The sequence below is a fragment of the Ammodytes marinus genome (assembly GCF_949987685.1).
Source record: "Ammodytes marinus genome assembly, chromosome: 18".
NCBI classification, from domain to species: Eukaryota; Metazoa; Chordata; class Actinopteri; order Uranoscopiformes; family Ammodytidae; genus Ammodytes; species Ammodytes marinus.
The window spans coordinates 21,708,663-21,736,433 of record NC_137222.1 but is presented as its reverse complement, the minus strand read 5'-3'; the positions used below and the strand labels follow the sequence as shown (position 1 = coordinate 21,736,433).

The following is a 27,771-nucleotide window of genomic DNA, read 5'->3' as shown; positions in this document are numbered from 1 at the left end:
GGTAAAAATACCATAAAGCAATTTGAGGTTCTCTTCCGAGGCACAATGCTGCCTAAAAATCCAGAGGCATCCACCATTTCCCCCACAAAAAAATAAATGCAGTCCTCTTCTCCTTTAGATGTTGTAAAAAATAAAAATAAAACTTCATATATGCCTTGTTTCTTAAGCTGTTGCGGTTCATATAAAATGTTTTCTCTAAAGTACATGATTCCGGACTTTAGAACAGTTTAAGAACCCATTGCAACAACTTAACCTTACAGACAAGACCTTTGCTTTTGGCAAAAACCACATGAAAACCATTCTTCATCTGCTTCGACATTTTTCGACAACCCTGGCCTGTGGAAGCATTGGAGAGCAGTTTGTAGAGGCGCTGTACTGTGCCTGCTGTAGTTATTTAGTCCTGAGCACAGTGTGCAAGAGAGAGTTTCAGCAGCCCGTCCATATGCATCTTGTAGAGGAGTTTGAACTCGGCGGGCAGCTGATGGGACTCCTGCCATTTGGTGGTGAACTTGGTGCCCTTCCTATCGTAGTAGTGGTAGGGCAGCTCCTTGCCCGTGTTGGGGTCCCAGCCGAAGGGCCAGAAGCCGTACAAGTGGATCTGGTCACACATGGTGGAGGCCAGAGTGTACATCAGGATACCGGTGCTCAGGCGCTTCGGGGACAGCTGCTTGGTTTTCCAGTAGCTGTGGAGTACAAGTGAGGCGAAACAATTATACATTTGAAGGACCTTACAATTACATGGACTCAAGTCACCTAAGGCTGCACTATGTAACTTTGCTTTTGGTGTGTATTGAGTCCCACCTCTGGTAGACGGTGGACAATACAGTGTATGTTCCTACGGCAATTCCCAGAGGTCTTTTCAAAACTAAATTAGTCTCACCTGCAAAGCAACGTCCCCAAAATAAAGAAATCCAGCATGGATTGGCTCAGAGGATATTTTTGAAAGCATTACCGGCCAACAAAATGCCAACATATGAACATATTTTATGATAACATGTTAAAGTCATTGACCACAAGCTGAAAATAAAATGTATCTCGATCATTCCAGCCATGATAACATCAATACATTTCGCATATGTTTAAAAATAAAGCTTGAAAGGAAATCTTTCCTTTTATATCATTAATTTTGGTATGTAAATATCCACAACTGAGATCAGAGGTCACCTACATAGTCTTCCTTGGAGTTAGACTGCTGCATTTGAGGTGAGAGGACTGTTAGTGTTTTTCATGTCAAATTGAAAATATTTAGCTCCTCAGTATTTTTCTTCTAGGCTTTTACACAATGGGTAAACACTTGTTACCCTAAAAAAGTGTGAAGGGTAAGCTATAGTTTAGATTGTTTTTAGCAAGCTAATTAGTTGTCAGATGGTTGTTGGCCTTGATGCTAGCAATAAATTCCAGTTGGGGTTGGTCGTCACATTTTTTGGGGGGTTGGAACCCAATAACAAAAGAAAATGTCAAGCTGTATCCTCACTGACACCCCAGAGAAGGAGAGAATAGAGCAGGAAAGGCAGCTAGCATGCAAAAGAGAAAAAGGGCAACAAAATCAAAACGACCCAGTGCATCCCAAACTAGACCAGTTGCCAAGGCTACTGCACCCCAGTGCACTCCACCCCAGCTGGGGAAGAAGAAACAGAAGAGAAAGCGACAGGAGGAGGAATCTTCATCAGATGAAGAGGATAGTTTGTGTTTGGTTTGTATGGAAACGTTCTCCAGCACCCGTTCAGGGGAGGTAAGGGAGAAGTGTTGTATGTGCAACCAGTGGGCACACAATCTCTGCTTAGTTAGAGTGAGCAGACCCTACATTTGCCATCACTGTAACTCAGATAGTGAATGTGCGTATCCTAGTTGAGTAGGCTATTATTGTTAGACCTATTTGTTTTGTTCTTTATGTTGTTACATGCAGTAGGTTGGTCTTAATATGGATTTCCTTTTTGTTAATTCCTTGCTCATTTTGTGTTAAGATGCATAAAGTTATGTAGGCCTATTTTTCAACTTGACAATGAAATTAAACTTTCAAATGTAGTTCTGCTTTCTTGCCTTCTTTTTAAGATTTTTCCCATAAAGATAACATTGTGACAAACAACCCCATAGTGTGTGACGACCGACCCCTTGATGGGGTTGGTTGTCACAATGTGTTAGAGTGTCTTTGATGGTAAATTTCTTCTTTATTACAATAATTTTGAAAGATGTTTAGGTGATGAGCAATTCTCACTATAGTACAAAGTGTGCCTACTTACCCCGGTCTCCCCTAATTCACAAACAATTCTAAATGGTAAATGGTAAATGGACTTGACTTATATAGTGCTTTTCAAGCCGATTTTCTCAGCCCCAAAGCGCTTTACATATCTTACCACATTCACCCATTCATACACACACTCATACACCGATGGCAGTAGCTGCCATGCAAGGCGCTCTCTGAACCATCGGGAGCAATTTGGGGTTCAGTGTCTTGCCCAGGGACACTTCGACATGTGGCGGGTAGGTGGGGAATCGAACCTCCGACCCTGCACTCCAGAGGCAATCTTCCTACCCACTTCGGTGGGTAGGAAGATTGACAAAGATTGACAAAATAAATTGTTATTAAAGCAAATATGACATCATGAATTCAATCTGAAAACCATAATCTAACCACTGTTGATGCTTCCAACAGGCAGGCCTGCACAGAGAGGGAACTTTCCAAACTGGCCTCAACAAAAGCATTTCCAAGAGTCCTTGAGGTGCTTAAAGCCGTCTGAGCTGCTTAATGGTGGTAATTCGTCCAGAGCAGGTAGTTTTAATGGGATTGGTGAAGATTAGGCTACTGTACCAGCAGCCCATTCTGCTGCTACAACACTAAGCACCAGACCTAAAGCCCTCTTCACACACACAGTTACAACTCAGTGCTATACCTTTCACTGAAGAGCTGTTTCCTTATAATCCGGCTTTGGAGCCTAAATCTCCTCTTTGCCATATCGAGCACAGCGCAGTACAATACAGCCACACATTCGTTCCCACAAAATACTGCAACAGGGCATAGGTACACCTACCTACCTTTGTTATATACAGAGAGAAATAAAGATTAGAGTGAGATGGACAGAGCATGTGTCCTGTCATTTTTAGCTTTGACCATCAGTTGTAAATCGGGCGTAATTGTCCACATGCAGAAAATGATGATAGGTTACGGAGTCTGACTAAATTACTGTCATGCCAGCTATCCACCCCTCCTCTTCTAGAATTGGGATAAATTTCACGTAAAAATTACTTCTCCTTTAAAATTAATTTGGCAAAATCCACAGTAATTACCACAGCAAAGGCCTTACGGTGACTTTTCCCAGATACAGATCACAAGTTATTACAAGGTGGAGAATGGTTATTTGTTAATGCCCTGCCGTGTAACTATGTGTCTCACCTGTTTATATACTGCATGATGTTTCCGGGCCAGGCTAGCTTGACCTTCAGCTGACCTCGATGTTCCACGAAGAAGTCCACCAGCGTCCTGGTCACAGTCGCCGACGTGTGGAAGAAGAAGGCTGGGATCCAGAGGATGGCTCCGTCCAGTTTCTTCAGGCTGAGGAAGAAGTTGTTCCTGTCCTGCACGGTCAGGAGGTTGTTGTAGTATTTCTCCAGGATGCTGGGGTTGAAGGTGGTCATGTTGGTCCGCCGCCCGACGTCCTTCTTGAAGATCTCGGTCGGCGCGAAGTTGCAGCGGAAGACAAAATCGAACTTCTCGATCTGGGGCCCGCAGCGCGAGCCGGTGAGGATGCCGCTGTTGCCGATGACGGCGCACACGTTATAGTGCTTGTTGAGGATGGGCGACACCTCGGGCAGCAGCGAGCGGAAGTTCTCCCCTATGGAGAAGACGTACTTGTGGCTGGAGTAGTCGTAGTGCATCAGCTGTCCGATTCGAACCGCGCTGCGCGTCAGGGAGAAGTTGTGGGGTATGTCGATGTACTGAGCGATCTCCTTTCTGCAAGACATAAAAACATATTTATTTTAAGAGCTCTGCTTGTTGTATGATGCAGTCACAATTCAATCAATGTAATTGCACTAAAGACAAACAGCGGATTAAAGGGGGAACACATTCTATGAGGGGATAAACAGTACTGAACAGATCTGATGGAACTCAAACCCGTTAATACCAGCTCTGCACTTAAATTCTGTCCTTCAATCTCATCAGAAACAATGATTTTAATGACAGTGACGCAGTGATGCAATGTTGATCATTCTCATTCTGCATTAAATATGATTAGTATGCAGATTAATGTTTGTGGACAATGGAGGAGCCGGCTGTCATTAAACCACATTTTCCGTAGTTTGCTTTTCATTTTGTCGTTCCAAGGTAAACTTGCATTAGAATGGTGATACAATATCTCAAAGGACACTTTGGGTTAGAGTTTCAAGGTTTGGATTTAAGCAGATTGTGTACTGATTCAGAATCAATTAATACTTTTGAATGCCAACCCTAACCGCAACAACAACACAACACATCTAGTTTCGACATAAACTTTGAACGTAAAAGATAAATGTTCCATATAAATGCCGCCCCCCCCTTTTTTTTAACTGTGATATTACTTTGCTCTATTTAAGCATTTTAACACTAGTGCTCGCTGCTGTAAGTGCTAAAAGCATAGGAGTGTGCACGCATGTGTGTGTGTGTGTGCGCGTGCGTGTGTGTGTGTAACCTACTTCAGCTGTATAAAAGCAGAGCTGTTGTATCTCCATTTGGAGGAGTTCTGCAGGTCCTCACTGAGAGCGTTGGTCAGAGGAGTGAAAGCTGGATCCAGATACTTCATGGCCAACTGGGAGCTACAAGAGGAGATAGAGACATGGAGGTTAACCAAGGTTCTTTGGTCAGAAAGAGGTCGGCTTCATCCACTTGCACTTCAACATGTTTTAAGGAGAATTTAAGCTCAGTTCAATCAAGGTTTGTAGGTTTTCCAAAACATCCTGATTTACCTACATAGAAAAAGAAATAGAGAAAAATGTGTCTGACAAAGAAAGACACAAGCAGTCAGGTTCTGTAGGTTGTAAACAGGCCAATTTAACACATAAATAAATGTACACTTTGTGTGAAATAACCTTTATAAATATAAATAACGGTAATTACCTTTTTTTATTTTCCACTAGAAGTTAACAAAAGCTTAACAAAACTTTGATATGCATTTAACGTAAATCACCCAGGAGAAAGGGGATAAAAATGCCGGCCATCATTTAACAGAAGAAGAAGTTGAACAGCCAATCATGTGGCAGGAATACAGTAGATGTAGAAAGACATCATGATTTATCGTGATAATTATCGATATCGACTGATGTGAATTTTTATTGAGATGACATTTTTGGCAGTATTGCCCAGCTCTTCCTAAAACGTTAAGTGAGATCATCTGACTGCTTTTATTTCCCATTATCATTGCAGAAAGTATGTTCAAAACTACTGTACCAAAATAAGGCCCAAGATAAATCACAGTTGTTTGTTAAACATTTTCAACTGCGCTTTGCAGAAAATAAATGATTACTGAAATTTTTGTCTTCACAAAGCTAAAATTCCTCCAAAAGAAGCTTATTGAAATGTGCAAGTGTTTGAAGAGTCGTGTTGCAAATACATAAACTGTTTTGTTCCTGTTGGGGAACTAGCTGCAGAGGAAACAAAACAGATTAATGCCCGGGCCACACATCCTGCGTCTGCGCATGTTACTGCTGCGTCTCTCTCTCTCTGTTGTCGGCCACACATGCAACGCCTGACTACTGCTGCAGCGCTAGTTATAAAAGCCCTGTCTTTCTACATAGAGTTTTCCTCTGATAATTCCCATTGATGCAAAGTTTTTTCATACATTTGATTAATATTGAGTTTAGAAAAATAAAGCAAGACGCAGGTGCGCAGTAGCCGCACGATGTGTGGCCCGGGCCTAAGAAAGTTTCATTTACACTATCAGCTCAGTGTAAACCCAGACTTTCAGCCATGTTCCAATTTCCTATATTAAATCCACAGCACAATGGGAAAACGAGCAGTAAAAGCCAAACTGTTGTAGGAGTTCTGTCCATCTTAACAAGTTGCTCATTCATTTGAGCCTGTGAGTCTGTGTGTGAGGTAAAACATTTACCCTTTCACCACATTAAGTTGCATGTACTTTCACTTTCAAGATGGCGACACAACAATTGTCCACATTTTAAAATGTTGGCTTGTTCAACACAAGGCTTCAATACATTTAAACTGCAGATGTCACATCGTAAAATGTATGACTGAACATGAGGTCCACATACTTGATAAGATGAACAGTATAAAAAGAAAACAAGACTAAACCAGGAGATCAACCAAGTACTGATTTATATTGTAAGCTTTTCTTTATGCCAGATATTTTGCATGGAAACCTTGTCATTTAAAATTTATTTTGAGTTTTTCTTGAAATGAAATTTCTTTTTGATGAACGTGATCTTCTCATCTGACTCCGACAGACAAAGAGGAAATGGCCACCTCGTTAGAGAGTTGGTTAAAGCAGATTCCTTTGCCTTTTTAACACGTAACTTCTGGCATTTGACTAAACATCAAAATGTCAAGGTTTCAGGTCAAGACTCTTCTATGGCAGACACAACTGGTCAAAGAGTATTTGCAAGTGGGTCTGAGTTTGGTTCGTCTTGCATGAAGAACGAGGTCTGTGCCCGGGTTAACTGCATCAGGTTCAGTTCAGAAGGTGTCAGAGGTTGGATCACTGAGCCTATGTGATCGTTTGACCTGGATCTGATGGCAGTCGGACCCACAGCGTCTTTATTTTGTTATTGCAGCGTCCGCCATCTTTGTAGGCAGTGAGGTGCGGCATTGAATCATGACCAGCCATGAAATAGATTAGAATTCACCCAGAGGAATACTGTGCAGAAATACTAAGGATTGCAGGACCTCAAAGGATCTCACTTGTCAGCTGTTCATGTATATATTTACAGTTTATACGATTAAGATTGAAAAAAAATTTGGCGTTTGGCGTTTGTGGGACTAATTTGTTACTAATCCCCAATAGGTGGATGGCCCATATCAGGAGCAGGGAATAGCACCTTTGAATAAAATAATTAACTTGTTTAAAAGATAGCTCAACATTCTACAGATATCATTTTAAAATTCTTAAATTTAAACACATGTTGATTTAACAAAGGAATAATGAGATAATGTCACTCACTATTCTATTGTGGGAAACACTGGTCAAACCTCCACGAAATGAGATCTGACAACATTTCGAAAAACGTTTTATTACTGTCAGTATTCGTCTGAACTCTCTATTTCATGCTGTTTCAAATCCAACACCTCACCATTACAAAGGGCCTCAGAGGAAAGTGAGGATAATAGGTTTCAGCGCGGCAGAAAAAACAGCTGAAGCAGAAGCTGCAGATGGTGATTGTACAAGAAAGACCAAAGATTCTGCTCCAATCAAAAAAGACTCTCACATCAGCAGCAAGAAGTAAGCTATTTGTTTTGTCGCTCAGTGTGAGAAGATAGATAGATAGATAGATAGATAGATAGATAGATAGATAGATAGATAGATAGATAGATAGATAGATAGATAGATAGATAGATAGATAGATAGATAGATAGATAGATAGATAGATAGATAGATAGATAGATAGATAGATAGATAGATAGATAGATAGATAGATAGATAGATAGATAGATAGATAGATAGATAGATAGATAGATAGATAGATAGATATAAATTCAAGGACGAATCAAAATGAAATTCCTGTAAAAATAATCATATTAAAATAAAGGCAAAAGGAAAGACAAAGTAGATCCTTGTCTTTCTGATTGAACCATCAGCACTCTGTATTCACCTCAGGTCTGGTTTGCGAGGCGGCCTCTCGCTGCAGGAGGAATGTGACACAAAGACATACATAAAGTACACTCACTCACTCAGTATCATCAACTCTATAATCATTAGGCTATAGTTGTCAGGACAGTAAGAACAGTTGAAGGAAATTGTGTAAAAGCTCTAAAGGTGATCATCTGAACTGAATGGCAATTATTAGCAACAATGACAAAGTGCAGACAAAAATGAGAAGACAGACATTTCAACAATTGGGCACAGAAAAACACACAACATTAGACATCTTAGCATTATCATTGTTAGCATGCCGTCAGTAGCAGTAAGCTCCATGTTGACTTGGCTCAAACGTAAGCCTAAGCCTACTGGCTATAAGGCAGATTGTATGTTATCTTTACTTCTGAGTTTCTTTAAATTATTGCAGAAGAAAATCATTACTGGGAGTCTTGCATTATGATTTCTTCTATACTGGACCATGACTAAAAAAAAACATTGCAGGTGCGATGACTGCCTAGGTACGACATCTAGGAGGATGCAGGTTTTGATCATTTAGTAAACTTCATGGAAATCCGACTATTGAAAGATCAGAAGGTCACTAAAGATCATTTGGAATATGCTCTAATCATTGCAACAAGACAGATAGACCATCAGATAGAATGAATGCTTTCTCCCAATACAGATGAAAAACCAAATATTTCCCACACCAAGTTCCTGATGACAAATCCTCATCCCCCATACAAAATGGCAGGATATCTATGGATCCGTCTACTAGCCGTGGAGTGTTTTTTTTCTCTCTTCAAAATGCTGCTTCCCTGCTTCCCATCTAACTCACTCGGAGCATAACCTTGGCCTGCGTTGACGGGCAAGCAAGGATGGAAAATGATTAGAGGCGGGAGGAGAAAATGAATGTGGCTTTCATGCTGTAAATCAGTGGGACCCAAGGACGGCTCTGTGGCCTCCAGAACCTTCATCAGAAGAACGACCCTGTTTGTAGCGTCACACACTCCGGACCTGACCCAACACGTCGGACAAACAAGATTTACAGAATGATTTTCCACGGAGGCTGTACTGCAGTGTGGCCCACCTAAAACCTGTTTAAAAAAGGATCAGAGAGCTGTCCCAAATGCAGTAAACAGCAGGTGTAAACACAACTCACACACACGCACGCACGCACGCACACACACACACACAGACACACACACACACACACACACACACACACACACACACACACACACACACACACACACACACACACAGACAAACGCACACTGAAGATCTGACCATCTAAACTAGTTCTGGAGTTGGTCAGACACACAATTAACAAGACCCTGGTTAAATGTCCCATTAGCTTCTCTTCCTCAATGTCTAAATAGAGGACTTATTTAACAAGCTCCTTCTGAGAAGGTCAACTACATGTATGTGAGGTTTTCATTTCGTAATTTAATATCAATAAATGGAGGGTAATATGGAATAACTCCATCAGTGTGTCCATGTAAGATAGAAAGAAAATTAGGAACGTGTGCAGCATAATACAAAACTGTAACCCAATTCCACTGTACTTTCTTTTTCATAGAACATGTCAGTGTACAAGCAAACTAAGTTCTTCAATGCTTTGTGCTAACAGGAAATTATAGGAGACGTGAACTGACAGATGGGCTGCATTCCAATACCCATACTTCCCTGGTACGTAATATGGTAGAAAAAGATTTAGTTGGTCCCAATACATCTGTCTGAATGCAGCATGCTTAAAAACTCCCGGATGCTCTACTACTGTAGCCTGGCACCGCCCGCCTACTACTTCCGCTCAATTTTAATTTCCCTTCAGTAGTCAGTCTGGGTGTGCGGTATATTCTTAGGTTTTCTCCAGACAGATTTCTGCCGGTCCAATCAGCGAACAGAAGGAGTGGCTCAGAAGCCGGCGCATGACATGGTTGGTTGGCAGATCCAGAGTGGCACTGGGCAGATCCAATAGTTTTATACTTCAACAGACACCCGCCTTGAGTGAGTTAACGTTTGTCAATTGAGCGATTCCAGACCTTCTGTAGGAATGAAATGAAGTACGATGGTCTGGTAGAACCAGGCTACTACTACTGTACATCCGGTCATGATTTTTAATGTGGAAATCAGCATGTTTTTTTTTGTAGGTGATTCTGACCCACAATCCACAAAGGCAGAATGTATGTCACATTGACGGAGCCTAAGAGTAAAAACAACCTGCATTGCGATGGATATACAGTATAAGCAAGAGGAAAGTTCAACTAGCTTGGACCGGGAAATAACTGACCATCATCAGTAGCTACTAAAGACGAATAACTCAATTTGAAAATATCTCTTTGATAAAAAGTCAAAAAATCAAGACATGTTTTAAGAGAGAAGGTGTTACCAAAGAAACATCCAATCATGGAGATCAAAAATGTCTTCTGTGCACAACTAACAGCAGGCAAAAGCTAAAGATTGTGCTGTTGAGAAAACCAATAATCAAAACTGTAGCTTAAATGGCTTTGAGATTACAGGTCAAACTTGGGTGAATTCAGCGACCATGGCATTGTGTTTTTGTTCCTAACTGCAGCAACAACACATCTCAAATAGAACACTGATTCATTCCTCTGGCTTCTTCTCCATAGCAATGGATCCTAAAGGCTCATTGGACATGTTTTTTTCTTTCTCATTTCCTGTAAGCGTTGGATCTCATGACGTTTTTCAAGTTAATTCAAAGAGTTCTTCATACTTGAGGATTGGTATCTGGGCTGGGCCCCTGAAGACCTCCAGTCAATGCTGTCCCCCCCCTTTACCCATGCTTTACTCGTATCAATGCGTGTGAGTGCGCTCATCCCTCAATAAACACATACATGTATTTGTAGAGAGAATAACTATCTTATCATCCAGGGACTTGCAGGGACAGTTGGGGGAGCAAGGGCTTATTATTTTACAATAGTAGCACGTACATTTCTGACTTAGCCCAGCACACACAATTGTTTAACATATCAGCAGATCTCTACAAAATAATCAGTTCACACAGAGACATTGTTCTTCTTTAGTATCCACTAAAGCAATCTAAAAGTTTTTTCACAATTTGCACGTTTTCTATGCTACTAGTTTCTGGTATAAGATACATTTACACTAATTGACTGCACCAAATATTGCACTCTTTTGTATTTCTGCACATGACAATAAATCATTTGAAATATTTTGGTGGTATTGTTGAAATAAATAACGCTTAAAAATTAACATCAACAACAAATTCTTCACACAAAAAAGAAAAAAAAGGCGGTTCTCTAAATGAATAACCAAACCAACCTACCCTTCAAAACTATAAAGTTGGCCTATATTTGGTTGCAACATTTAGGCTTAGTTCATTCTGCTCTCATCACTGCAAAATTACTGAAAACATTACTGAAATCATTACAAAAAAGTTCTTAATCTTTGAACACAAATCTGTTCCTTCAGTTATTTCCAACTTATTTGTGCCTTGTATCTTTCTTTGCATTAAGAACTTTTTAAGGTCTATTTTAATTTTTAATTTTTAGAAACAATACAGAAAGCAGGACCTTGGTGGTTACAATGATTAAAACGATAGTTACGTATGTAACTACGGTTCTATGAGTTCCGGATGACCGCCAGAGGCGGTGCTATAAGCACCGCCTCTGGCGGTCAGTAGGAACGAAATAGAACAGGATGATGCTGCTCGTCAGCTTCATTGTGGTAGGACCCGGCTGGTTGGTTGATTGGCCAGGTTTCTGAAAAACTGGTCAGACCTGGCTGGCCGTGTCAACCTGAAGACTTATGTCAAAGCCTTTAGAAGTTATTGTCCCCAAAGGGAAATCCTTTTTCACAAAAATTTACTTTATGGGAAGAGATCATTTAAACCTGTTTGTAGACTCCGGACAATGACAGAGTAACTAGCCTGTCCTGTTTATAAGAATGTAGAAGAACTACAAAAGGTACCCAACCTGTTTTTTCATGGGGTCCAAATACTTTTCACAACCACACCCAGACACAAGTAGCTTTTCTACTGCTTTTTAAATGGCCTTAAGCGGAGCCGCGGCTCTGTGTAAACACCCAACTTTGAATAGATATTGACATAAATATCTAAAAATCTAAAAATAAAGGTTATCTAGGTAGGTTCTTGGCTTCCAAAGACCATGGGCCCCCCAAGTGGCTGGGCCCTAGAAAGCTTTCACACTTTCTACCCCTTATGGGCGGCCCTGTCTGCACATACTGTAGATGTGAGCTGATTTTGTGTAGAGATTATGCCCCGATACTGCCATGAAAGGAAGCATTTCTGATATTGTTTCAAGGTGAAGTTCCCAATTCTCAGAAACTTGCAAAATATGTCTACCAATGGATTTTAAGGATTCAGTTTTGCATTTGAGAAGTCATCTTATTCTGAGAATCACATCAGAATGGCAAGCCTTCTCTGCAGACATCGTCTATCAGCTTTGCATAGATTGCAGCAACTTAATAGACACCAGAGTTTTATAACCGATCTCCAGCAGGTATCATCTGCTGATGACATCTCTTCATCATAGTATTTTGGATCTCCTTGCAGCTAATGGGGAGTTACAACAAGTGCATCAGGCAGAATCAGGCAATTAAGGACTCTTTCAATGCAAATCCCATCCAAACATCTTCCCTGTCATAATGTGCACAACGGCTGCATAGAAAATCATTATCACTTCCTCTTCCCAGCATCAACCATAACATGCACAATGGACCCCAACAACTAATATCAGTGTGGAAGCACTAACCTCTGGCTCAGCTGCTTTCATAAGAAAATGCCTTCCACCAGTGGTTGATAAAATGTGATGATTGGGGTGGAATTGTGGCAGTGGGCATGTTCACATATGAACTTAGATGCAGAGTAGATGCATGTCACTACGTCTCATATCAACCAACGGGGTAAACACAAAGAATGTTTACCCCGGGTGATTGCCATGCTGTGCAAATTGCATCATACTAGACCATGCTGGCCTTTGTGAGACAAACAGGATGGCAGTTTTCCATATGAGTTCCAGGTCTGCTGTCGGGTCATATGGTTCTGATCTCTCTCTCTCTCTCTAACTAATTAAGGCAAAAATTACCCAAAAATAACTTGACATTGTTATCTTGAAAACGTTTAATACATTTATGGCAAGAAAATTAAATCAAATGAATATTATGACTTCATAGTTAATCATTTATTTGCACATGCATTGTACCATATCTCTTGTTGAACAAAGTTGTCGGTTGATATGGACAGTAATGAACGATTTGTGTGGATATCAGAAAAGAATGCTAATTTTAAAAAATTAACATTGGATTCACCCTTAACTATTGACCTTAACTGTTTCTGATGTTGTGTGGTATCATAGTAATCCCTGACCATGAAAACATAGGGTTAGACATCACTAGTTATGTGGTATTATGTTTGGTTCAGGAGTTATGATGAAAAATGCATAATTAGGCTATGGCGGAAAGTAAAATGGTCTCCATGGCAACCATGATTCGATTTTGCAATGGCTTAATATCTGAAAATGTTCAGAGCCCCAAACTGTATAAGTGTACCAAGTTTCAAGCTTTTCTGAAGGGGTTAACAATTTTGCACATATCCCCTCTACCATAAAACAGTACTTTAGGAAGCCGAAAATTGACATAAAGGTATGGTTAAGAAACCCCTTAGAAAATAACTTTCCACCACTTGGATTCCTTAAGACTTTTAGTATGTTATTAATTACATATTCATGAGTCAAAAACAGTTGAAATGGTTTCTGTTGCCATTTTTGAGAGGTCCACACATATTTTCTCTCAAAATGCCTGTATTACATGGGTATTGTAGTATTGAGACTCTTTTGCCATTACAAACTTATGAAGAAAACATTACTTCTCAGTGACGCAATAAATCCCACTGTTTGTCATAACACAAACCATTAAGATTGTTTTTCTTGCAGAGTCAGAGTGTTTCTAGGTAACATTAAAGCCACTACGAGTAACTTTGTCCGTTGGCGGCCTCTTTGGACAAAAGCGGTAGTATTTTTACGACGCCTGTTTTTTACGACGCCTGTCGTAAAGCTGTTTTCTAGCTTGTGCCGGTCGTGCCAGTCTCAATTGATTAGGGCGCAATATAGTGCATGTCCGTGTGTTGAAAGCCGTGAGGGCACGGACTCTTTTCGGCTCCGTGAGAGTGGTTAGTGACTCTGCATCAACTAATGCCGGTCAGTGCCACACACACCTGATTGCAATGAGTTGATGCAGTGTCACCCAACTACTCTCACAGAGCTGAAAGATTACGTGTCATCACAGAAAGTGAGAGACGACAGTTAGTATGGATCACAATGAGGTAATGTGTTTATGTTGTTGTAAATAATGACTATTTTAGATGAATAATGGTCATCTCATGATGGTGAAGCAAAGTAAACTTTGTTTTAGTACCAACCGCTCATTAATTTAGGAGTAAACACTGCAGTTTTGTTCACTCCCCTCACCTCCTCCCGCCTGTCTCCCACTCTCCCTTTTAGCTTTTCTTCATTGCATTTTCTTTTTTTTTTCTTTGATGGTTCAGCCCTGTTATCAGTCATTATGACGACAAATCACTGTCTCAAACAAGGCTCCCGCTCCCGCTCCCCTTCCCTCACCTGGTGGGATAGGCTTCTCAAATCGCGTTGCAGCGCTACACTGAAATCTGCCACCAATACGGATACGTGACCATAGAGCCTGCATGCGCGAACCGAAAATCGGACTGGGTGTGCGAACAGACCAAACGCAGTAATAAAAACTATATAAAAACGTCTTTCTTTGCACTGATGGTCTCGTTTGCTGTTAAAGGTCATTTATGACTATCAGAGGAAACATGGGGCTGTTTAAAAGATATTTAAATGTTACTCGTAGCTGCTTTAAGGATATCATTAAATACAAAATGTTGCATGCTAACACTTCCTGATCCAGCAGCCTCTCCCCATGACTGCCAATGTAACTGACAAAGAGACCTATTGTACATCATAAGATCACTACATTACTAATGCTTCAGGGATCTCCTCGGAGCTGCTGAACCACAAATCACATGTATTCTAGTGAGTAGATCCAAAAATACTGACTGTCTGCATTCTGACTTTTTTCAAGTGCATTATGTATTCTCAAATATTGCCCAGGGTCCGAATTGACTTCAACTGCAGAAGGAAATTGAAGTAGTATTGTATTGCTGTTTCTGGTCTGCACCTCTGTCAATATGTTGTTGATGCTGCGCTTGCAGTGATTGTTATCTTATTGTTTTCCTGTAGTCTCGATCAATCCAGCATAATGTATGTCATCTTCACAGAGTTGCTTCTGTCAGTACAACAACAGTATTAAATCATACTCATCACCACTCAAATTCCCCTTTCAATAAAAAAAGATAAATAATAAACTTACTGTGAAAACAAATGCAAACAATGGATGGTAACAAATGTGTTTTTCAGACTTTAGCTCCTAGTCTCTAAGAGTGAATAAATCTACTTGAGCATCTGTATAAAGATGCCAGACTACATTTGAATTTGTATTCCATAAATAATGTCAAACCAAATTCCTCATAATGAGCTTGAGATAATTGGATACAAACACAATGCATTGACCACAGGAGAGCTGTGAGTGAGTGAGCTGAACTAGTTCACAGCTGTGGTATTATTAAGTGACAGATGCCCTGTTTTCCTTCAAGCCAACACTGGCTGAGCGAACACATGTACTGCACCACATATAAAGCAGGTTATCCGGGCCTCTTTTTTTCTATTCTACATACTACATCTGATCTTACAAAGAATCTAGTCAGGATGATACACTTGGACATACTTTTGGCGCTTTTCCACCGCAAATGTAGCTCGACTCGACTCAACTCGACTCGACTCAACTTGGTTTGGTAGCAGCACGGGTCGTTTTCCACCGCAAATAGTACCTGCTGAACGTGGGCGGGGTCGTCGTAAGGGGCTGAAAGCCTACTCCGGAGCAAAGTAGCAGAGCAGAAATTGCGAGCAGTTGTTGCAATATTAACTGAACCAACCGCCAAAAACACGGATGAAAAATGTTTAAGAAATACCCCCCTTGTATCTGTTTGCTAAAAGAAGTAGAAGAATATTGCTACGGGCCATTAAAAGGGATGGTTGTTGTCCCGATGTGTGACTCTGCCACACAGTCAGCTGTAGGGATGCGTCACGTACATCCCTATGCACGTAAACACGGGCATGATAAAGTTGACTGTTTAGTGCTTGTTTCAGGATACGTGATTTCAAATGCAAGCCGTGTCTCAGCCTGAATATTTTATTGAGGTAATCAGTTCAGTCCGAGGCTTGTAATGTAATCGCTCGCTATCATGTCTGTCCAACCTGGTATCACGCCGAGGCGTCTAATAGACACGCATGGACCGGCGTCTAACTCACACGCCTTGCCTGACCAGGGCGTGTGAGTTACACGCGCACCTCCCGCCGTCTAAATGAATGGAGGAATAGTCTAAATGAACGGAGCAATAGCACCAACAGGGGCCGACATGTTCTCCCAGGAATAGCACAACATGTTCTCCCAGCATTTCAATACTATCTAGCTGCAGCCCCCTCGGTGGTTAGGGTTAGGGCAAGGGGACAGGGAGAGGTTATAATATAGATAAAACATTGACGGAAAACCGCGGCCGCCATTTTGACTACGGGCGGCCGCGACAGCGGCCGCCATCTTGACTACGGGAGGTGCGCGTGTAACTCACACGCCCTGGTCAGGCAAGGCGTGTGAGTTAGACGCCGGTCCATGCGTGTGTATCTCACGCCTCGGCGTGAGATCGGGTTGGTCTGTCCCAGCTGGCTACTATTAGCCTAGCTGCTAGCTGCCATACATGTCTCCTCTCGTATGATAAGTAGCTTCCCCAACAACCAACACTGGGTGAGCTTAGCGAATATATGGAAAATAAATTCAGATCTGTGATGCAAATCAAATGAAAGAGAGCCAGAGAAGGCTGCACGCGGCGTAAATACACTCAAAAGTCCCGGAGAGTTGGGGAGAATAAACAACAGAATGAAGCCGGTAGTCTCTGGCCACTGATTGGCCAGACAATAGTCTCTGGCCAATCAGTGGCCGGCCGTCTGCCGACGTCACCTTTTAGCATCGGCTCAGCTCGCTTGGACCCTAGAGCGAGGCGATACCAAAAAAGCAGCCGCTACGTGGTACCAGGTACCATGAAATTGCGGTGGAAAAGCCAAAAATGCGAGTTGAGTCGAGTCGAGTCGAGCTGATACCATGCGGTGGAAAAGCGCCATTTTACTCATTTATTTCATCATAACATTGCGCCTTATTTTGCCTCTTGCTTTTATATCCGCCGCATCCCCCATTTGTTTTCATATCGAGGCTCCGTCGATGTGGCGTCACGGTGCGCACTGGATTGTGGGTCAGAATCGTCCAAATAGGATGCTGTTTTCAACACTAAAAATCTCGTCCGGATGTAGTAGACATCCTGGTATTTATAACCATACTAAATCTGGTCACAAGAATCAGGACATCCTAAATCTTTTTTCTAGCATACTAAATAGTAGATAGTCTGAATATTGGAACACAGCCTGAGTGACAGATGGTAACTCATATGTGCTTTGACGGTCATTTGGCCAATCAGAACCAGTATTTGTATTTGTATTTGTATTTGAGGGGTGGTGACATCAGTCAGTCAGAGCGCCCGCACAGGGAAGTTTACTTTTTTCTTCTCTCCAAATTATCTGAGCGTGCAAGTAGCCGCAGTGCTATTATATTTGACTGTGTTAATGTGCTTCCTTTGTTTATATGACTCACTTGTATAAATAAATACGCAAAGTTTGCCAATTGTTGTTTTATTCTGCCGTTTGCATTGTGTGTGTGTGTGTGTGTGTGTGTGTGTGTGTGTGTGTGTGTGTGTGTGTGTGTGTGTGTGTGTGTGTGTGTGTGTGTGTGTGTGTGTGCAGGAGAGAAACTATGGGTAACTGGAGAGTGTAGGCTATTTATTTGTGTCTGAATGATGGTCATTGTGTGGCAATGATAATGAACATCCTGTTTGCCACAATCTTTATAGTTTATTGTAAGAGAATTAGGTCTGATTGAAATGAGTCTCCATGTTATTTTCTGTCTTATTTAATGCCTTTTCTCTCTCATTCGGTTTTCAATAAATGTTTTAATCAACAAGCTGGTTTTTCGCCATTTTACCATTTTCTAAGCAGTTTATTACCAATGTTCTTGGTAAATACCTCCACACTTCTGGGCAAAGTCAAGACGGTTGGCTGACTAACTTGTTTTGCTAATTTTACTATTCTTCAGAACTGAAATAAATGTTGTCTTTTCCTTTATTCTTTTTACCAAAATAGACCAAATTGTTTCCATTACATGTTCCCCAGACAGGGCCCCTCTAAAGGGGTTCAGTTTTCAGATATCATGTCACCTTTTTCATGGCTAATAACTTTGCATCCCTGCTCACAATAATTGTAATTATCAAGTGCAAAGGTGTTTGTTTTAAGGGAGATTTGTACAAATGGTTTTAATTTAATGGACAGCTGGATTAGATACGAATTCAGAGCTACAGCTAGGACTAAAACTAAAACATTAGGATAGTTGCAAACTGCACAGAAAGACACATGCACAAAATGACAAGTATGTGAGTTATGAGGGCAGGCCTAAGGCAGCAGAGCCCCCCTCTGAGCCTGATCAGTGCAACACTTGACTGACTGAGCTACTTGAAAGACTTTTGAGTAGACATATCTGTGATTGAACCTGCAACTGGGAAGCTTTTAATGCAACAAGTTACACCTTATATGAGGATTTAAAGGTGGAATCAGGAGATTCTGGAGAATGCTTGTTGTCAAAATCCCTTTTTTCTCAGAAATCAGTGAATATCTCCTCACTATTCGCTACCTGTCGATTCGCTACCGTACTGTGTGTGAGCTGAAATTGTTGTTGGTGTTACACACAGACTAGGCTCTGTCAACCTGAATATTGCTAGCTACAGTTGGCCCCCTTTACACACCCTGTGTTTACATATCAGTTTACAGAGCCTAGGCTGTGTATTAACCCCATATGTCATTCCAGCACAAGCACAGTAACCTACGCCAAGTGTACAGGTAGCAGATCGTGAGTAGATATTCACTGATTTTGATGAAAATGATTTTGACAACAATTGCATTCTCCAGAATCGCTGACGCCACCTTTCATACTCTCTTAAAAAATTAATAAAAAATAAATGCAAGAAACGTTGACTGGCAGAAGGATAGCCTACTCCATCAACTCTATAGTTACATTCACTGTCTTATCTGCCCTGTCAGCATGTCCTAGAGCCAACACCTGAAATAACTAAAAATAACATCTGAACACTCAAGCTTATCATGCTGTCAGCAGATAGATAGGCGGCCTATACCCCATATACAGCCTCTCAAGTCAGGCAGGCCTTGTAGCTACTCACCGAAACCCTGCGTGGAACATGGACAGCCTGGATCCTCCGTTGCCTCCGTATCTGGGGGTGCTGAGGAGGAAGTCCTTCTTGATGGACACGTAGCTGATGAGCGACAGGATGAGCAGGGCCACGCTGAACATGACGAGCCCCAGCGCGCTGACTATCCGCACCATCCTGCCTCTGCGCTGCGGGCACCAGCCCCCGCGGAACACAGGATCAGTGAAGGGCCAGGAGGACAGGGAGGACGAGGGGGAGGAGGAGACCGCGAGCACCCAGGCGCACCGCATCCGCGTCAGAGCGAACGAGCGCGGACAAGCGAAGACGACGACGACGACGCGGCACGCTTTACGCAAATGTCAGTGTTCATGTGGGAAGGGAGAGCACGGCAGATGGGGCGACGCGGTAGCGGCAGCGGCGACGCATGGGCGGCGAAGAAGAGGGAGGCCGAAATAGAATAGGCCGGCCCTAGGCGATCAACGACGCGCAATCCGCTGATTTAATGACGTTATGATAACACAGGCCATGACGGCTACGGTCCGTTCGTGGTTAGGGTGTGACGAAAGGAGAGGCCCGCGTTTAAATTAACAGCCGATTTCACAATCTAGCCTAAATATGAGGCGACGACGCATCTGCGAGGGGGGGGGGGGGGGAGCGCAGGAAGCCCGAGTGTGACGCATTGACAGTCCATGTATCGCAGGATGGAGAGCACAGCGGAGGAGGAGGAGAGAGGGTGGTCTTGGAGGTTTTCCTGTCGGCATGCACCGTTAGATCACTGACGAATGAAGAGGCGACACGCGACGTCCTCCAGGGAGAAGAAGATGGTGGCGACCGACGGATGCTACCTGCTGCTCCCTTGCGTCATCTGCATCCTCAGCAGCGTCTCTCTCCTCCTCTCTCCGGGACTGTCATTAATTAAAGCGGAGCGTCGCTTTAAGGAGACGCAGCTCGTGTATTGCTCTAATCAAATCAACAGCAGCAGCAGCAGCAGCATCCGAGGCGGGGCTCAGAGAGGATCCCCGCCGCTCACACAGCCACACATGGGGGGGGGATGCCGGCGTCAAGTAGCCCAGGCTACCAGTCTGAACTCGAGCATCTATTCCAAATGTTTTAAAATAGGTTTTCACACCTTATATGCACAGCTCGGGATGCAAAACAAGATGAACATAGTTTTTGCATTGAAAACTTAGGCAAGAAAAGAGTAACTAGGGAGCAAAAATGGTAACCAGTGATAGGTGTATGCAATTTTCTTATTTGCCTATACTTCTTTTTTTTAAGGAAGTATCAAGATCAAGTAGCAAGCAGCTCTGTATGTCATCTTATGAAGAGCTGTGCTTTTAGGTAAATGCCACTTGTTGTAGTTTTGGTCTGGCTTTGGTAGGTAAATGCTAACTTCAGCATTTAAATAGTTATCTACAGATCATAAATGTGTACGTTTGCATGCTTACATTTCCATTTAGCACAAAACACAGTGGAGGCTGGTGTGAAGGTCATTGCATCCGTCACACCATGTAGTCTACAAAGCATTGTCAATCATCTCACAATTGTTTCAAATGTTTTTTTTACCAAAACACAAACAGACGGACGGACAGACAGACAGACAGACAGACGGACGGACGGACGGACGGACGGACGGACGGACGGACATACAGACAGACAGACAGACAGACAGACAGACAGACAGACAGACAGACAGACAGACAGACATGGAGACGCTGTACAGACACATAAAGACATCAGACAGAGAGATGGGCTGCTGGCATTTCAACAGTGACCTTTCTACTGGTCTTAAGGCCTATAACATAACCACACACACACATACATGCATGCACACACACATGCTCACACACACACACACACACACACACACACACACACACACACACACACACATGCATGCACACACAGCTTCACGCACACACAGAAGAGGGGTGGGGGCGCACTTTGAAGGCTTTGTAAAGGCTGTCAAACAGACACAGATTAGGATCCTAAAGCTTGAAATCAAATGCCTCACTCACTACCTCGCACACACACACACACACACACACACACACACACACACACACACACACACCAGCCATTGTTGCAGTTATTCTCTACAGTGTTTCCAATTGATTCAAACCAATATGCTATATGGCTATACGATATGTTTTGAATGGTCACAGCAACCATATATGGTTTAAAAGACACCGTTAATGATGTCGCCTTTGTTTCACTTGTGTTGCTAATTTGCTGCAGATATTGTAGCACTCCAACCAAATCTCTGACGTCAACTTTTTCTAATGCAACTATAGAAACAGCCAGCAATCTGGCTCCACACACACTTTACTTGACGTATAACTAAACCATGAAACTGCTTATTTTGAGTGAAGATGGAACAACAGGGAATGAAAACAGCAGGCTATAGGAAAAAAGAAGGCAAAGAAAGTAGATAAAGAGTGGTGTAATGGTGTGAGATGTGACTGTAACAGATAGAGCAGAAGTAAAATGACACTGAGAAGAGAGAGAGAGAGAGAGAGAGAGAGAGAGAGAGAGAGATCTAGGATGAAGATATTGACGTATCAGATTCCTATAAAAACAGGGCATCTGGATTTTCTTTTTCTTCTGTCTTGATGCTTTTTCTTTATCCGTCTGAGCCCTGCACAGTGGCCAGCTGTCACCCTTTTTTTGTCAACAGGAAGTGATGTAAACATATGGACCAGCAATCTGCCTATCACCACCGCTGTGATAGTAGATAGCATGTAATCCAATCATGCAGATAGACAGTAGCTTCAGTTTTTATCTGAGGTTTTGGATTCCTGCCCTCGAACCACTAAAAATGGAAATGAATGGAATGTTGTCTAAGCTGCTCAAAGCATAAAAAAAGGTAGCACAAAAAAAATTATGTGTTTGGTTGCACAAAAAAAACCTAAGTAGTAGGTAACACAAAAAAAAACTATGTGTTAGGTAGCACCAACAAAAATAACTATGTTGTAGGTAACACACAACAAAAACTATGTAGGGAACACATATCTATGTAGTAGGCACTATAATTTTGTGTACCTTATTGTAAAGTGTTACCAAAGTACCTTTTAAAAATTAACACTGGGATCGGCAACAATAGCAAAATGCTACTCGTGCATTTATGCGTTACCATTAACATTCTCATAATCACATGTCCCTGGCCCCACAGACAGCTGCATGCACTCTGCTGACTACTGCTTACACGCTCACACATTACTGATGCTCAAGTCTTTCGACATTTTCCCAGTTGTTCCAAATCGCACACTCTTTCCTTTCACTCTTTCACATACTGCAGCTGCTCATAAAAAGTATGTAGTAAGCATATACAATGGGGGACATACTTTCACTTATTTATTTCGTAACAATGACAGCCCGGAACTTGCCACTTACAGTTTTTTACGATCGCACGAACACTAAAATCAAAAGTATGACACAATTATCAAAACCTTAAACTCAAGAAGCAAACCATTGGCCCTATGTGCACCACTATAAGCACAAAGTCAGCCTCACACTTTTTGTAAAACAATACACACAGTGATTTGCAAAACACTAAACACACTTAAACACATTAGACACAGAAGTATATCATGATGTCACCTCATTGCAATTCCAAAGCACTGACTGTCAAACTACCAAACACATGAGCCAATCAGTAAACACAACCCCCAAATGCACAAACAGATGATTGCTTTATTCTAGACACACCAATCAGGTTCAAGCACTATACAAATGCAGCAGCATGCCTTTACAGTAACCAAAATGGAAGGAGTCAGAATTACAGTGAGAGTGAGGGGGTTGAATCCACAGAGGAGATCGGGTCCTCCTCTGTCATGCCAATATTAGCCCTTACAACACACCTCATACTCACATTTTTAGACTGATTGCGAAACATAGTCAGAGCAGGTAAACAAATGCACCAGACGCAATACATTGTCATTTGGGACAATATGTCATTCCACCATGCTGCTCTGGTCCAGAACTGGTTTCTACACCATCCACAGGCCACAGTTCACAGTTCTATACCTTCCACCATACTCTCCTTATCCAGTTTTTCTCTGCATGGCGGTGGAAGGATGTGGATGAAATTCTCTGGACAGATCCAGCTAGTCGAAGAGATAATGTCTAGTATTTTCTAAACTGTATTTTCTGTTTCCTTTATCATATTTTTTAAATGTATATACAGTATTATCTGTAATTTTTAACCTGTACTGGATACAGTATTGTATGTGTGTTGTTGTTTGCTGGGATAACAGTGTTATGCAGACTACTGCACACATGTTTGGTTGTGATTTTCCATGTTGACTGATTTGGGTGTATGGAGAAAAATGTATTATATTTTCCTCAGTCTGCAGCATTGGTCTGGTCAAGTGTTTGGTGAACTTATTGTATATTTGCACTTTCTCTGTGTACTTGTGATACATTACTCAAATAACTGAGAAGTAGAATTACTAAAAGTGTTTAAGGTTAGCAACAGCAGTGTGTAACTGGTTCAGACAGAATTAAGTGATATGAAAAGTGTGTGTTTCGTATGGTAACAAAATATGTTTTTTATAAAATAGTGTATAGTTTTGAAAAGAGTATTTCATTTTGCAAAGGGTCTGAGGTGTTTTGGTAATTGAGTGTTTGGTGGGCTAATTGTGTGTAGTGTTTTGAGAAATCGGGCCCTGTTTTCAAAATCGTGCTTAAGCAATCGAAAAAAACTGTAATTATAATGTATCTGTCGCATTGCTGGTTGATTTCACATGGAGGCTCCGTAGATGTGATGTAACTTCTGCTGCACAGTTAATGGTGGGTCAGAAGAACAGCTAGACGCTCAAAGCATGCTGACTTCCACATTAAAAATCATTACAGGATGGAGTAGGGCATCTGGGTACTTTCAAGCATGCTGGATCTAAACAAATGTAACGGGACAACCTAAATATTCCTTTTACCATACTCACTTTTTGAGTATGGGTATTGGAACACAGCCATACTGTACTTCCTATTAGCCATCAACCCCCACCATAAACTCCTACACCGTCTCATCAACACCTTCAACCAAGCCAGTATAGACTAGGTATATAGTATAGACTCCCTCATTGTCTGGAGTAGAAACCGCCATAGAAGTAGTAGAAGGCAGCCCCTGATTGGTTCTTCTAGTCGATGATGTCAACACTAAGCTTGTGAGATATGGCTGGTCTCACAAAGCTAGATTGACGACTCAATTAACCAATCAGAAGCTGCCTTCCCACTATACGGGACAAACGTTAGGTCTGAAAGCAAGCTTGATTGGCCTGGTAATTTTTTTAAATGGACTCCGCCCCATGGAGAGTGGAAAAAGCAGGCCCCCAGGACTGTGCCTTCTCCGAGCAGCCAGCATGGACATGTGGCCAACCCATTGGTATTGCATGGTTGGGGGAGGAGCTTATTTTCATGCGGTCCGTAGGCAGATTTCCCTGTCCACACAGTACAAGCGGCGAACCAGATTGTGTCTCTGCAAAACATTTCTGGATATCAATCATAGGCGCATACTTATCTTTAGACCATATACTATTAAAATGGAAGTTTTCTCATTTCAAAACGGCTTTTAACGGCTTTCAGTTTGTTTTCGCCAGGCTAGATGCTAAAGAACGAGAATGATTCTACTCCCGCCTCCAGTCCGCTACGCTTGCCGCCCTCTTTCTTGATAGGTCCATAATGCAGCTACGTCCATGCTACGTCATGCTTCCGGGCCGCATGGAATTTCCGGATTATGCTTCCTTGTTGCTTCTCTGTGCCAATGAGCAGCTTTCATAGGAATGAATGGGCGCCGTGTTTCAATCCGGCGTCCATTTCTTTATATGTCCATGGGAAAAAGTCCAGACTCTCAACAGGATATTATCTACCTGCTTCAGTGAACACACTCTCACCTGAACAAAGCAGGCAGCACAGTGAACATCATGTTCTTTGATTTCTCTGGTGCCTATAACAAAATGCAGCCTAGACCGCAATGTGAGGAGCACCAAAACATGAAGGTAGACGCCTACACAACCTCCTGAATGATTAGGCTCGTTCGACCTAACTTTCAGCTCGTCTGGAAAGTAGACGAGAGTAGCCGAGTGCAGTCGGGGGAGTGACGAAAATGCCTGACTGAAGCCGGACAGCTCCGAGTCGGAAGTAGCGTCCTTGTTGCGGATGCAGTTCGTTTTCTAGTTTTATTTTGAAGGCCTATTAGAAACATATTCGCAGGAGAGTCACACATGCTACAACCGATTAGAAGCAGAACACAACACAAAGACGAGTAAACACTTTAAAAGCGAGGGGCATTTTCAAAACAAGAAACGAGATATAAGCTAATATCCCCATTCCCCACACATCTTTATCTTTCTTGTTACTTTACTAGAACACCTACTTTTAAGTGATAAAGAATAATTTACAAGAATAATTTACAAATCCAAATAAAGGAGGTTTAGTATTTCTCCCTTCACATAACGAATATGATCGGCCTAAATAAAGAAGGTCTAAGAAAAGATCCCTTATTATTATTGTAGAGATGGATATGATGAACTGTATTATGATGTGTAACAAACAAACTACTTGTTGTAGTTTTGGTCTGGCTTTGCGACACTACATGTAAAATACAATCCCCAGACCATTTAGATCACTTGAAATAAGCCTATGATTTAATCTTAATGGTATAAAAATCACTTCACCAAGATCTTATGTGACTCAAGTTTGTGTTCACTTTTAAATATATCTATACAGGAGAGTTACACATCCAAATTATTTCTATGTCAAGGGTTCAGAGGTTTAACTCTGATTAAGTACATTTCTGCTTAAATGCATATTGTGGCGGCCTAATGATTAAACATAAATTAAAATCAAAAAGAATGGATCGTAATTTAATTTTGAGCGGTGATGTCAGACTTTTGCCTAACCAATTGGGGAAACGCATCAAAGGCACGAGGTTTAAACTCCCAATTAGCGCTCAGCTCCGCCTGTCAGCAAGACGTTTCCCATCAGACATTTCGCTCCCGCAGCCCGTGGGGAGCAACTGCAGCGACTTGCTCCAGTGTCTGTGTCCGTCTTGATACCGCGGGACTTCAAAGTCTCAAGCAGCCGAGCCGCAGCCAGCCACGGGTGCAAGTGGGACAAAAAGTCTAACCATAATGCAGTGCGCTCAGCAAGACGAGCGTCATAATTGCGCAGGTCTTAGCAAGACGGCGACAGGTCGAACGAGCCTCTTGACTACCCAGTGTGTGTGGCTGAGACGATGCATGGAGGCCGTCTACAGAAAAAGACAAAGCAGACTCTAGTCCATGAGGAAGCCTATAGGTCCTTCAATGTGTGCGACAAGATGTTTCATATCTTCTAACTAATTCAGATGCAGATCTCATGTTAAAGCTGGGGTGGAGGATTTGGGGAGAAAATGGCAGTTGGGATAGAGATTCGAATTCAAATACTTTAACCGCTCCACTCTTTTTGGTCTCTCCCCCTATGATCCCTCCCTGACACGCTCTACACCAACAATGTTGTGCCAAAGTGAATGGACAGTCCCAACAGCCAATAAGAACAAAGAATCGAAGCCTCGCTCTGATTGGTCAAAGTGTATAGCTCATGTTAACTTTGACGAATCAGAAATCATATACCCCAGCTTTATACTGGGTATGAATGGGGTTGGACACTACTAATGGCAGTATAATTGAATCTTTAAAGGTCACATATTATGCTAATTTTCAGGTTAAAATTTTTAATTTGGGTTTCTACAACAAACTGTTTAACATGATGTAGTGTCCAGAAAAGCCTATTTTTTAATTCTCACAGTGCCATTGCTGAATCTCCTGTTTTTCCGCCTGATGTGCGGCTTCTCCCCATATGACATCATAAGGAGAGAGAAATCTGACTGGGGTTTTTCAACACAGGTTTTTCCAGAAAGAGAGAGGGTGTTATCTGATACTTTAGGAGACACCCGGGACCCATAATAATGTTGAAATAACATATCATAATACCAACAATACCAAAAATCGTTTTAGTCTTTGTCTGAAAACCTTTACGGTGAAAGGGAGAAGTGAGTAGTTTTCTCCTGTGTTCTCACCGAGCTACAGCGGTCCACTGAGCACTGGGATGAAGCCAGACTGAACTCATGAACCAGGTTGATCAGATTTTCATATGAACTGTGATATGAGACCAATCAAGAGGAGCGCACGTCTCATGAAAGAGTCAATTAATAATCAATAGTCATTAGAGCAGAGGGGAGGGTGGACCATCAGAGGCTGAAACTGAAGAGGAGCGTGAAATTACAATACACTGTACTGTTCACACACACACACACACACACACACACACACACACACACACACACACACACACACACACACATAAATTCAACAACGCAATTCACCCATGATGATTGAATATAGAAATAAACCATTCAAAACCAAGTATGTTCATGAAGTATGATTTAACCATTTTTAAGATTATCCAATTCAACTATTTACCAGCCGATCCCCCCCAAAAAAACATCTACATGATATATGAACATGTGATTCACCATTTTCAGATGTCATACTGTACATGTGAAAGGCATTGCTTCATATGATTGTATTCATATGTAGGTACACAGGCCTTTCCTCT

General features: G+C 41.9%; 1 protein-coding gene across 1 annotated transcript; it reads right to left on the bottom strand.

Moving 5' to 3' along the window:
* Positions 1-394: 394 nt before the first annotated feature.
* On the bottom strand, positions 395-19,409 carry st8sia3 (ST8 alpha-N-acetyl-neuraminide alpha-2,8-sialyltransferase 3; the record flags this gene model as incomplete). Its single annotated transcript, XM_080047008.1, has 5 exons — positions 19,189-19,409; positions 7,795-7,824; positions 4,669-4,788; positions 3,392-3,949; positions 395-683 (listed from the first exon to the last, which is right to left on the bottom strand). The coding sequence occupies exons 1-5, from the start codon at positions 19,350-19,352 to the stop codon at positions 395-397; spliced, it is 1,161 nt and encodes a 386-aa protein (XP_079903134.1). The 5' UTR covers positions 19,353-19,409.
* Positions 19,410-27,771: the final 8,362 nt, after the last annotated feature.